Source organism: Herpailurus yagouaroundi, unplaced genomic scaffold, assembly GCF_014898765.1.
Source record: "Herpailurus yagouaroundi ecotype Mexico unplaced genomic scaffold, PumYag 142, whole genome shotgun sequence".
NCBI classification, from domain to species: domain Eukaryota; kingdom Metazoa; phylum Chordata; class Mammalia; order Carnivora; family Felidae; genus Herpailurus; species Herpailurus yagouaroundi.
In genome coordinates, this window is record NW_024412397.1 from 21,393,563 (window position 1) to 21,407,138 (window position 13,576).

The 13,576-nt window shown below is 35.7% G+C and overlaps 1 protein-coding gene across 1 annotated transcript in view; it reads left to right on the forward strand.

Moving 5' to 3' along the window:
• MBD2 (methyl-CpG binding domain protein 2) overlaps positions 1 to 13,576 on the forward strand; it is a 66,757-nt gene that overhangs the window by 25,533 nt on the left and 27,648 nt on the right. Inside the window, exon 4 of the mRNA XM_040478487.1 lies at positions 7,733 to 7,870. Within this exon, the coding sequence (XP_040334421.1) occupies positions 7,733 to 7,870 (138 nt within the window). The remainder of the gene's footprint in view (positions 1 to 7,732; positions 7,871 to 13,576) is intronic.

The following is a 13,576-nucleotide window of genomic DNA, read 5'->3' on the forward strand; positions in this document are numbered from 1 at the left end:
GTGGGAGTCAGGGGCCAGTGCTCATTCAGGCAGGAATGATGGTGACGTGGGCAGTGTTTGTTTAATGAGTGAATAAAGGAGGAAAGGATCAGAGCAAAGGCCTCTTTAGTCCTAGAACTGTTTAGTATTCTCTTGTTCAAAGCACTTCTAATTTTCTCATTGCAGGAACGTCCTTAATAATAGATACCTATTTATCTTTTGCTAATAAATAACCTTTAGCTAATAAATGAAGATAAGGTATCAGTTAACAACATTGTTCCATTTTTTTGGGCTAATTTGAGCAGATACAATTGATCCTTAAACACAGGTTGGACTGTACAGGTCCACTTATATGCAGACTTTTCTTTGAGAAATACAGTGGAATACTATACATGTATTTTCTTTTCCTTATGATTTTCTTAATAACATTTTCTTTAGCTTACTTTGTTGTAAGAATACAGTATGTAATACATACAACATAGAAAACATGTATTAATCAACTGTTTATGTTATCCATAGGACCTCTGGTCACAGGCCATAAGTAGTAAAGTTTTGGGGAAGTCAAAATTATATGTGTATATATATATATGTTATATATGTATATATATGTGTATATTTTCGACTGTGTGGCAGTTAGGTGCCCCTCACCCCCACATTATTCAAGGGTCATCTGTATTTAGATATTGATTGGATAAAGATTGCTAGGGAGCAAAAAGCGAACAGAAGAACTTTACATGTTAGCAAATAGACTTACTGATGAGAATAGTCTCTTCAGTATGATATTAGGTTTATGTTGTAAGTTAGTGCCTTCAGATCTATCCAAATATGATAGAACCTTTTGAGAGGGCTGGGCTTGGATTTCATGCTAATAATGAAGGTAGATTTGGAGTCATAGTAGCCTATGCTGTGGCTTTGGCAAGATTTATTTTGGATGCCCAGGTTTTTTTGTTGGCAATTGAGGTCTATTTCACTGAGTTTTATAGGTCCTGAAGAGTTCCCTGACATTGTAGACTGTAAGTCGGTAAGAGAATTAAGCCCTACAGCAAATGATTTGTGTGACTATCTCCACCATTCTCCCAAGGATGTGTATACAGTTAGTGCCAACCCAGATGTAAAGGAGATAATGAATTCCACACAGTACGTGGCTTAGTTTGAGTAGAGCTGCTCTTCAGTATTTGGTTGAAACTCATTTCTGTCTTTTGTTGTAAGTTCTTTAATGACCTCATATTAACTAAAACTGCAAGAAGTTATTTTTCAAGTAGAACTCCTCAAAACTTGTTTTCAGTGATGAATTTCAGTCCTCCACCTCTTCAATTAACTGCAAGTATAAGTCCTTTTTAATGAGCTCAAAACGTAGTCTGTCTCCTCTTTTTAATATCTCATTGATCTCCTTAAAAAAGAATCTTGCTCTTAGCAAATTATACTAAGTGGATTTTCAGTACAAAATTGTAGATCCCAGATATTTTTTCTTTATTTTTTGTAAAAGCCTATGAAGTTTGCAGAACTTTGTGAATGTATTTTTTAAAAACCCACTGAATTGTACACTTAAAAATGGTGAATTTTATGGTGTGTGAATTATATACCAGTTAAACGAAATCAAAGATTGTAAAGCAATTTGCATTATTGGCTTTTGATTTTGTGGAAAGGCACGAAGTATAGGCTACTGTACATATTCTGGAACAAAATGAAATTATTATTATTATTTTTTTTTAAATTTTTTTTTTCAACGTTTATTTATTTTTGGGACAGAGAGAGACAGAGCATGAATGGGGGAGGGGCAGAGAGAGAGGGAGACACAGAATTGGAAACAGGCTCCAGGCTCTGAGCCATCAGCCCAGAGCCCGACGCGGGGCTCGAACTCACGGACCGCGAGATCGTGACCTGGCTGAAGTCGGACGCTTAACCGACTGCGCCACCCAGGCGCCCCTGAAATTATTTTTTTGATGATATTCTTGGTTTGCTCTAAATGTACCACTCAGGCTCCCCTCTTTGTGAACCAGGGAATGGCTTTTCTCCTGAAAAAGCTTAATAGGTTTAAGTTCCTAATTTTCAGTAGCATGCTCAAAAACACATTAATGCTGATAATAGAAAGAGCAGGTATTTATTCAGAATTGACATACCAATGTGGCCATAAAACCTACAGCTATTTTGTTGTCTTCTCCCAGAACATAAGCTCTGAGGCAGGGATTTTTGTGTTTTGATGATAACTGTATACCCAGCATACAGTCAGTGCCGGGCACGTAGTAGGCACTCAGTATTTGTTCAATGACTGGATGAAAGCAGCATTATACATGCATTATCTTGTGTGATCTTTGTAAGAATCTTATGAATGGTTATTGTTATCATCCTCATTTACAGATGAGGAAAGTGATCCCAGAAAAACAAAGTTCTCCAATGGGGGCATGAATATTTCTTGGGGGATGTACTATTTGGAAAGCCATAGAATTAAAATGATGAATGATACTTGGAAGTATCAGTTTTATTTGAGCATTTTGGGTAGGTAGAGCAACATTTTTTACATTAAAACATGGCTAATTTTTAAAAGTGCAAAATTTGCAAGGATTTTAAAGGTGAAATGAGTCCTTTTGGTTCTTGTCATAGAATATGTACAATTTTGAACTGTCATTCAGTTTTATTTCAAAGCTAGGCTGGAAAAAGTGGTATTTAGAATATATAAGTTCCTGCTGTTCAAAACTATGCTGTGTAAAGGCTTCCATAGTACACACAACATGCATGGTTTTAAAGGAGTGTTTCTATATTCTTAACTTCTAGAAGTATACTCTTTCGTGTAGTTGACCTGAGCATGCCCCGGGATGGAGGTACAAACTCTTTTTTCCCCAGTTGCCCTTTTGTAGTCCACCTTCTCCCATTTTACAGAAGAGCATACTTTTTACTAGCCTGTCGTATTACCATGGTGCAAAATGTTTGATCTCCAGTAAAGGATTAATTTGAAATACTGGTGTCGATGCCGAGAAAATGAATTACTTGGTAACAGTCAAGACTTTCTGTCAGTAAAGTTCTTTGTCTAAAATTTACAGAGCACTTTATGTAGACTTCGATTATTAAAAATTTTTGATGGTTCCCTATGCGATATTTTGACATAAACTCAAAAGAAGTTCAAAGAATTGACTGAGAAGAAAACTCATTGTATTTACTCATTTATGCAAATAGGGTTTCTTGCTGTTACATCTACAAAAAATGAAGGATAGGAATGGAATTGGTACTAAATCTTGGGCCTATTCTAGCATCTGTCCCAGCCCATGAAGTTTTTAAAAAAAAAAAAATTTTTTTTTAACGTTTATTTATTTTTGAGAGGCGGAGAGACAGAGCATGAGCTGGGGAGGGACAGAGAGAGAGGGAGACACAGAATCGGAAGCAGGCTCCAGGCTCTGAGCTGTCAGCGTAGAGCCCAACGCAGGGTTCAAACCCATGAACTGCAAGATCATGACCTGAGCTGAAGTTGGACACTCAACCGACTGAACCACCCAGGTGCCCTGAGGTTTTTTTTTTAAATAAAAAATTCTCTTCTTTAATGCATCTAACTTTTATCTCATTCATTAACATGTAATTTACTCTTTAGGGGCAGTTATATACTAGTGATATAGTAAAGCAAAAGACATTTTTTAATCACTAAGCACTTTATGGTCACAAAAAGTAAAAAAAAATAATCTCATGACATATATATGATCAACTAAAGATTTTCAAGTTTAAAAGAGGAAATAACTTTGGGAATGGAATTATTAGCTCAAAGAGAAAAAGGAGTGAAACAAAATGTACTTACTGAAAAGTTTGTTCATGTATAAGTGGTTGATGGTGAGTATATTTAGATTGTTAGATACATTGTAAAGTGATAGGTTTATTAAAGTGTCAGTACTTAAAATGGTAGTAAGTGCATTCTTTGCAATCACCTACATTACAGTTTGAAATAGTCTTGATGTCAGCTTTGAAATGTAGGTGAGATACATATTTTCAAAAATTTTTTAGCTGGTAGGAATGCAAAAATGTTCGAAAGTCACCCGTTTATAAAACACATGCTCTTCCTCCACCTCTTTAATTACCCTCTTTTCTAGCCTCAGTCAAGTTAGACCAACCAAAAGGTGACATGGTAATTAGATCACATGGGTGCTTAGTCCCTTTAAGAATCACCTTCACCAAGTTTCCTTTAAATTTTATATTCTTGGCTTTTATGGAAGGCCACTGAAAAAGAAAAAGCATTTGAAATTTGCTTAGTTTTGTTGTGATGTTAGTGTCTCTAATTTTTTTTCTAGATTTAATACTAGGACAGCTTTGTTTCCCTTATTAATTGGTATACTTCCTTCTCTCTGACCTGATATCTATATAATTTAATGTTTCTCTTTTCACCCGGGATCCTAAAAATTTCAGATCCACTTTTGATGCTCAGCTCTAGTATTGATCACTATTAATCTTTTCAAAAGGAAATTTGTTTTCTCCCTGTCGCTGATTTTTTAAAAATTAATTTTTATTGTGTGTTCTTTCTGAATGTACAAAGATCCTTTTCAGAGATACTTATTGGAAAGGGATGAAGTAAACATTTTCTTAAAAATTAAAAAGATTTGTTTTTGTGTTCTTCCAGCACCTAAGAGGAAAGAATAGTCTCAAAAATTATTTGAGTTATTTGAGTATTTCCACTCTAATATACACATTATTATAAAATACATTAAATTTTGGTTTGAGGGTTAGCCTGTATACTGAGATTAATCAAGGTTGGAAACTTTTTCTAATAATTAGAATGTGTGTTTGCAAGTTTAATTTTGTGATATAAGAAACTTCTGCTTTACTTTTTCGTATGCTGAAAGGGAAGATTACAATTATAAGAGTAGCCTTAATCTTGTCCCATTAAAAAAAAGTGTTTGCTTGGGGCACCTGGGTGGCTCAGTCTGTTAAGTGTCTGACTCTTGATGTCCACTCATGTCTTGATCCCAGGTTCATGGGATTGAGCCGCGTGTCGTGCTCGTGTTGAGCATGGAGCCTGCTTGGATTCTCTGTCTGTCTCTCTGTCTCAAAACAAAAACCAAAACCAGTGTTTGCTTTATAATTCTTAAGTTTATGGCAGATTGGTAGTTATTTAGAAGGATTCAGACACACAGCTGGGCATAAACAGTGACTCTTTGGCACTCTTCAGGTGAGAGTGGTAATAAAATTTACTGTTTTTGTGACAGTTTCTGGGAAAACCAGTTAGTCCAGTTTTTCAGATTACATGCTACTGTTTTGGAATACAAAATTCATTAGTGAAAAATTCTGTTTTCTGAGCTTTCAAGCCAGGTAAAAAAGAGAAAACATAATAAAAACCAAAGTAAGATCAAGAGAAAAGTAATACAGCATACTCTTGAAAAATCTCTTACTCCCAGTGAGGAATGCACTACCTCATCAGTCAATGGGAATTGCGTATTTTGAATATTTGTAGCCAGCTTTTTCTTCTAATTTTTACTTATTACACCAAAAACATGTTAATGAAAAAAAAAAAACCAACAACCTTCCCATTGTAGAACCAATAGTTTATGTTTCTTTTTTTTTTTTTAATTTTTTTTTTCAACGTTTTTATTTATTTTTGAGACAGAGAGAGACAGAGCATGAACGGGGGAGGGTCAGAGAGAGAGGGAGACACAGAATCGGAAACAGGCTCCAGGCTCTGAGCCATCAGCCTAGAGCCCGACGCGGGGCTCGAACTCCCGGACCGCGAGATCGTGACCTGGCTGATGTCGGACGCTTAACCGACTGCGCCACCCAGGCGCCCCCCAATAGTTTATGTTTCATGCTTCCTTCCAGTCTTTGTGGATTCAGGATTCATTTAGAAATAGTCCCTGCTGTCTCTAGTCATCCTTTGTAACAAGGGGAATCTTAAGAGGCTCCACTGTTTGTGCATACAAACAGTTGCAACGTATTTCTGTGTCCATTGATGCCATCTTGTTCTAATACCAGCTGAGCACATCGTTCTTTATTAAAGAATGGAAACATTAAAAACCAAACAGGGTATTGTTTAGTGATCTATACTAATTATAACTAGTGACAGGAAAAGTTCTCCATGAGCTTCTTGAGGATAAAATATTGACTATTTCATAGTTTGGGTGGCTTCACTTATGGCCTCAGAATGCTCTAGATGTCATAAATCAGAGGTGTCCAAACCTTCTGTGCATCACAGAATTACCAGGAGAGCTTTTAAAAATATACCTTCCTAGGCTTCACACTTTTAAAGCTGGCATCCTAAGTGGTAATTTTGCAGCCTGTCAGTCAAATTTGCTACTTTTAAATCAAAGTTTTTGAAAATATATCTACAAAGATAAGAAAGCTAAATACCTAAGGAATAATCTTATTTAAGATGAGTATGTCTTGGGGCGCCTGGCTGGCTCGGTTGGAAGAGCAGGTGATTCTTCGTCTTGGGGTTGTGGGTTAGAGCCCCAAGTTGGGTGTAGAGATTGCTTAAAAAAAAAAACAACTAAAAAAGAAGACTATATCTCCTAAAGGTAAGCACATACATTGGGGGAAAATTGAATAAGATAAAGGAATGACAAGTACATACAGAGAAGAAGGGGTGGAGGGAACGAAGGTGGAGAGGGTGGTGATGGAGACATATTTAGTAGTGGGTCCAAATCCTACTGTAATTGTGATAATTGTCACTTTATTTTGATGCTTACCTTTCTAGGCCTTGATAACATTCCTTAAGCAGAGTTCACAAACCTCAACACTTATAGGCCTCAGACAGGTAATGCAAATATGAGTTGTTGAAGAATTTTGCTAAAGGAGATCCTTGACACCTCTTGTGAGCAGCTATACTAATTAATTATGGCCTCTTGTGGCCAAATCAAGTCTGGTATTTGTAGATCTTTGAGTTTTAAAGAGAAGTAGAATCTGGGTTTTATGTGATATCTCCATATTTGCAGATGTTGGCTCATTTATTAGACACTAAAAACTGAACGAAATACATTTATGGGTTAAACTTCATCCTCCTGCAACCAATTTGCAAATCTTTGTTTTAGAGTAGTCATTCTGCAAGTGCTTCCTGGAGCAGTCAGCATCACCTAAGACCTTAATAGAAATGCAAATTCCCAGGGCCTACCTCAGATCTCTACTGAATCAGACTCTCTAGGAGTGAGGCCCAGGAATCTGTGTTTTAATGAGCCCTCTGTGTGGTTCTGATGTGTGGTGAAGTTTGAGAACCAGTGTTTTGGAGTCTGGAAGTTGATAACACAATTTTTATCTGGGGATAGTTGTAAAGACAGAAGTTCATTGAATATCCTGCAGATTTATCAAGTATATTTCTATATAAAAAATATCAGGTATGTTGTCTTCAGATACACATGGCCTTTTATATATGTTTTTTGCCAGAATCAGAACCCACAATGATTAAATCACATTTTGTTCTTTTTGTCCCCCCCCCACCTTCCTTGTCCCTGTATACCCCATGGTTAGAGCCTTGCAAATGAACTTAGAAGGAGCTCTGTGCCACGTTTTGACTTCACTAGAACACATCTTAGATTTTATTTACTGATTGATTAAAAGTAGGGGGATGGGTTAAATAGGTGATGGGGATCAAGGAATGCCCTTGTGAATTGAGCACCAGCTATTGTATGGAAGTGAATTGCTGTATTTTACACCTGAAACTAATATTACACTGTATGTTAATTAACTAGAATTTGAATAAAAACGTAAAGTAATGGATAATGAATTAATAAAAAAGAATTCAAATTATATTTATATGTAATATTTATTAACAAAAACATGCTTATATTCACAGGGTAAACCAGACTTGAATACAACATTGCCAATTAGACAAACCGCATCAATTTTCAAACAACCAGTTACCAAAGTCACAAATCATCCTAGTAATAAAGTGAAGTCAGACCCACAACGAATGAACGAGCAGCCACGTCAGGTAAGGATCTACTTGGTTCTCCAATCTTATTTGTCAGACAATTCTGGTATTTTTACCAGACATAGTTCAAGTAAACCGGTTAAAATGGAAAATATTTGGAAAGAAAATTGTTTTATGTTCCTAGGCTATTACATGAATGCTGGAGAATAAGTCTAATAATATTTAGGTTAAATGTTTAAAGAAAAAAGTTAATTAAAAATGAATCTAAATTAATATTATGGACTACATTTTTGTGTTTTTGTGTGGTAATGTACATCAGATTTGCTTTTGCTAATCTTAGTTTAGATTATCTTTCCAGGGATAATATTTCCTAGGAGGCTGAAGCATGCAGTTTGTGTTGCTTAGTTTAAAAATATTTTCAATTTTATAGAAACTACTTTTCTGATTTCTTATTATATGACAGCCATCCCTCCCCTTTTGAAAAACAATTAAATAAACTTTGTCAATACGGTATATTGTCCTGTGACTTCCATTTTTGCAGAAATTCAGTTTAACAAATTTCTCTTTCTTTATGGCTTCAAACTGTATGGCACCAGAATCTGTTCTTAGGAAAAAAGTATTATCTGAAAGGCCTCCCTGCTGTTTAATAATGCCATATAGCCAGGGGAGGGAGACTTGATAAAATGCTTACCTTTCCAAGGAACCTTGCTTATTCATTCCCTAATTGTGGTCAAAAAGTTTAGGTACTTCGGGAATTTTTAGCAGCAATTGGGGTGAGGGAGTGGAGGGAGAAACATCTGTGCATATTTTTTCTCTCCTTTCTCTGCCTCCTCCCACTTACAGATTAGAAATGCTGATTTACCTACGACGATTATCTTTTGCTCTCATATTCCCCGTTTAGATGCCTCACTCCACCTTTTCATTTGAATTTTGTTTTTCACTAGTCCCTCAAGTGTCTCATCTCCAGACTTCATAAAGGATTGGGCCAAAACTTTCAGACAGTTGCTCTAGAAGAAACTACCTAAAGAAATTCAGTTCCCACATCCTCTGTAGTGTTTTTTCCTCTTCAGGTGAGCCAGGAAAACAGAAGATATTTGGAGCCACATTGGATCAGCATCTTGCTATAGATGTCTCAAGATTTGAAGTTCTAAACTTGCTTTACTGTTGGTCCCCAAGAGATTCAACAGGGGCCATGTAAGTGTATCACATCCAATATAAAAGATGCGTACCTGCATGTGCCTTTAGGCTCTTGTCACCACTTAGGTTTTCTTTGGGCCATTCAGCATTCTGTGCCAGGCTTTTCCCTTCTGTTTTACTACTGCACCCAGTGAGAGTCACCACACCGCTGGTAGTGTTAGTGTACTCATTACAACAGGGAAGGAATTCTGCCGTTCTGAACTTTGCCCACCTTGATAAAGCCATTCCCCGATTATGGTCTTTCTTAGATACTGTCTAAAGTCTTGAACATCTTGTCCTGTGGCATTTTGGTGATTTTTAAATCATTTCCTTGTAAAGATTTTTATCAATTGAAATTTTTCAAAGTTTATATGTGGGTAAGACAGTTTGCTTCAAAAAGCTCGAAAGATAAAGAAAGTGGAATAACTATTAATAATAGTTTCATATTGGAAATTTGAGTTACCTTATTGAGAATAGGTAGTAGATGGATTTTATCCTCATCTTTTCTTTGCCAAGTCATTCTCAATATAGTCTCTAAACCCAAATATTTTAAAGATCAATTGAGTAGCAAATTACGATTATTTAAACAGTAATTCTTTTCTGTACCTAACTTCAGTCACAGATTTTAACAACTGTAGTAATTTTATTTACTGGGTGTTTACCTGGCTGTAGGGGACACTGGTAACAGAGGTTTTTAAAGCTGAAATAATCAGGTTAGTTACTCCTTATTCACTGATACATTGAGTAGTTTTACATTTTCCTCTTTTATTAAAGTTTCTGAGATTGTTCTCAAATGAAAAGAATATACCAAAAAAGCTAAATCCCACCTCCTTCCCCTGCCCCACCCCCAAATCTTATATATTTTTCAACTCAGATCTTTTGAGGATTTTATCTTCCTTTTTGCTTGCATAGACGAGAAGTATTAAAATTATTTAGGAGGTTACTTCCTCAAAAGTTTGAACTGTTTCTTACTTTATCCTCACATCACCTGGTGGTTTTTGCTGGGTGTTTTTGATTATACCAAGACATTAGTTGTCTTTCCCCCAGCTTTATCTTCAACATAAGAATTGAGGGAATATTTGACTACTGTCTCACTAATGGGATTTCAAAATAAAGGACAGGGCGTTGGGCAACTATAGGAAAATAGAGACAACTTCTATATTATTGTTTGAGAAATCATAATCTGTCATTCTGACTATTTCATTTTAGAGTCAGGCTTTTTAGTAAAGGAAAGATGTTGATTTAAGTTATATTTTGGTGTATATATGTCAGATATGTGCTAATCAACTATTGTTGAGGAGGTAGTTGACAAAAAAAATAAAACATGTAGGCAAAAATAATTCTTCCACTGTGCTTTCACACAGCCTGGTTGAACTAGATCGGCAGTATGAATTGCCACATATTCCATTTGGAGAACTTCTTTTGACCATTCAGTAAATAAACTAGACAGAGTGGTTTCTGTTTTTGAGATAGATATAAATGTTTTTGTTTCTTAACCGTGTCGCAGTCTTTTAATAAAGTATTCAATCTAGTGGTATTGTAATACTTAGAGACCTAGGACTGGGATTGGATTTTTGGATCTTAACTAGGTTCTCCATTGGATAATTTGAAGTGATTAGTTTACATGTGATGCAATCACAGAAATGAATAATTCTGTCTTACGTGGCAAACATCCTATGCCTGCATCTTTGTGTGGCTGTCTGATTTGATTTCTGTAAAATATATGAATTATAAATTTCTAGTGTATTGATTCCTTGAAAATACCTTAGCTTTAAAATTGCAAATTAGGGTATGTAAGCAAAAGTGTATTAAATGGAATTCAGCAATAATATCTGCCTATACTTAAAACCTAGTTATGATAGGGTAAGTAGACATTTATATATATACATATATATATGTGTATATATATATATATATATACATATATATATATATACACACACACACACACACTATCAGCATATTTGATAAGTGCTTGTCTTTCCCTTAGATTAAACAGAAATCTGGAGTGGGGTGGGGAAACTCGACCAACTATAAGACTATTATCCCAAATAGTAAGATCATTGAAATGTTCTTATTTGGTCATATATATAAAACACCTCCAAAAATCTTTTTAATATGACATAATTATGATTTTGCTGTTAAGGCTGTCTTTCCTAGCTTTCTCCCCTCAGTATATGAAGAACTCACATTTCTGTTTCCTTCTCATTTCTTTGATCCTGTCATCTTTGATATTTTCTGGTCTCTCACCTTTTCTTTTATCCTCAACTCAAAGAAACTTCATTTTTGAGCCATTACTTCTTCCTTTTAATTATTATATTATAGGATGCTCATAGGCTGGAGGTGTTTTTGATAGTCTTTGAATATTAATTACATTTCTTCACTTTTTTTTAACCAAAAAATAAATATTTAAGAATTAGCAAAAAAGTGGATTTAAATGTTCTATTTGATCCTAGATTTTTTCCTTTTATTTGCTAATTCTTCTTTCAAAAGATATGAAATTTTCTTTTACTCCCTTCTAGAAGTCAGCCTTTTTTTTTTTTTTTTAGAATGCTTTTTCCCCAGCTTTATTGAGATATAATTAACACACAACATTGTCTAAGCTTAAGGTCTACAACGTGATGATTTGATACACATATACATTGCAAAATGATAACCACAATAAGGTTAGTTAACACATCCATCACTTCACATAATTGCCATTTTTGTGGTGGTGGTGGTGGTGGTGGTGAGAACATTTAAGATCTTTCTTAGCAACTTTCAAGAATACAATACAGTATTGGGGCGCCTGGGTGGCGCAGTCGGTTGAGCGTCCGACTTCAGCCAGGTCACGATCTCGCGGTCCGGGAGTTCGAGCCCCGTGTCGGGCTCTGGGCTGATGGCTCAGAGCCTGGAGCCTGTTTCCGATTCTGTGTCTCCCTCTCTCTCTGCCCCTCCCCCATTCATGCTCTGTCTCTCTCTGTCCCAAAAATAAATAAACGTTGAAAAAAAAATTAAAAAAAAAAAAATAAATAAATAAAAAAAAGAATACAATACAGTATTGTTAACTATAGTCACCATGCTGTGTATTAGGTCCCCAGAACTTACTCCTCTTATAACTGGAAGTTCATACCCTTTGACCAACACCTGCCCATCCACCCCCATACCTGGCCACCACCAATCTACTCTTTGTTTCTAATAGTTGAGCTTTTTTAGATTCTACATATAAGTAAGATCATATATGTCTTTCTCTGCTTGGCTTACTTCACTTAGTATAATGCCCTTGAGATTCATCCATGTTGTCAGAAATGGCAGGATTTCCTTCTTTTTTATGGCTGATAATATTTCTTTATCCATTCACCCATTGATAGACACTTAGATTGTTTCCATGTCTTGGCTATTGTGAATAATATTGCAGTGAACATGGGAATACAGATATCTCTTCAAGACAGTAATTTCATTTCCTTTGGATATATACTAAGAAGTGGGATTGCTGGATCAAATGAGAGTTGTATTTTTAATTTTTTGAGAAACCTCCATACTGTTTTCCATAGTAGCTATGCCAGTTTACATTCCCAGCAGTATACAAGTGTTCTCTTTCCTCCACATCCTTGCTAGCATTTAATATCTCTTGGCTCTTTGATAGTAACCAAGAATGGATATTTTAAAATATGTTAGAAGAAACTTTTAAGATGAAGTTAAATTTCAAAAACATATACACTTTAAAGACATTGTGTATGAAAAGTTTGTAAAATATTTCAGTGTTTAGTTACCATAACCTAGGAAATTACTCTTCATTCTAGACATTCTAAGAGCATTTACTTTTTCGTAACCTTGAAGGGTTATTTCTAGTATAGACTTGTTTTAGTTTTTTTATGATTGAGAAATAGAGAAGCTAAAGCACAGAGTTCCGTGGAGGATGTTATATTCCTTTTCTCTAGACAAAAAAATTAGCTTCCTGGGCAGAGGAAGTGGATGACGTGTTGTCCTGAAATACTTAAAAGCATTATTCTGGGTGGTGTAGGAGGAGAGGTGCCGTAGACAAAGGATCAAATAAATAGTACAGACATATGCTATAGGTGTTCCAGAAGGTGATTTTACTGTGGCTAGGGTGGTTGGGGAAATCTTTAGAAGAGATACAGGACATATGCCGGACGTTGCAGATTGAGTGGGATTTAGAAAAGCAGATGGGAGGGCGAGGACATTCCAACTAGGGAGAGTAGTGTTAGCAAAGCTATTGTAGTGGGAATGGGCAGGGAATGAAAAGACAAGTTGTTTGCAGATCAGGGTTTTCATGGGAAGTAGTGGGAGCTGAAAATGTTGTAGCGCGTTTCCTTAAGTGCCAATCTTTACAAATTTTAAAAATGTCATAATTTCCTATATTTATAAGAGAAAGATATTTGGGATAGACAAAAAAATTCTCATCATTCCTTTTTTGTAATTCAATTACAGTATTTTAGTATTTTATATGTATACATATATTTTAATTTTTTTTAATGTTTATTTTTGAAAGAAACAGAGTGTGAGCGAGGGAGGGACAGAGAGAGGGAGACACAGAATTCGAAGCTGGCTCCAGGTTCTGAGCTATCTGCACACAGCCCGACCCAGGGC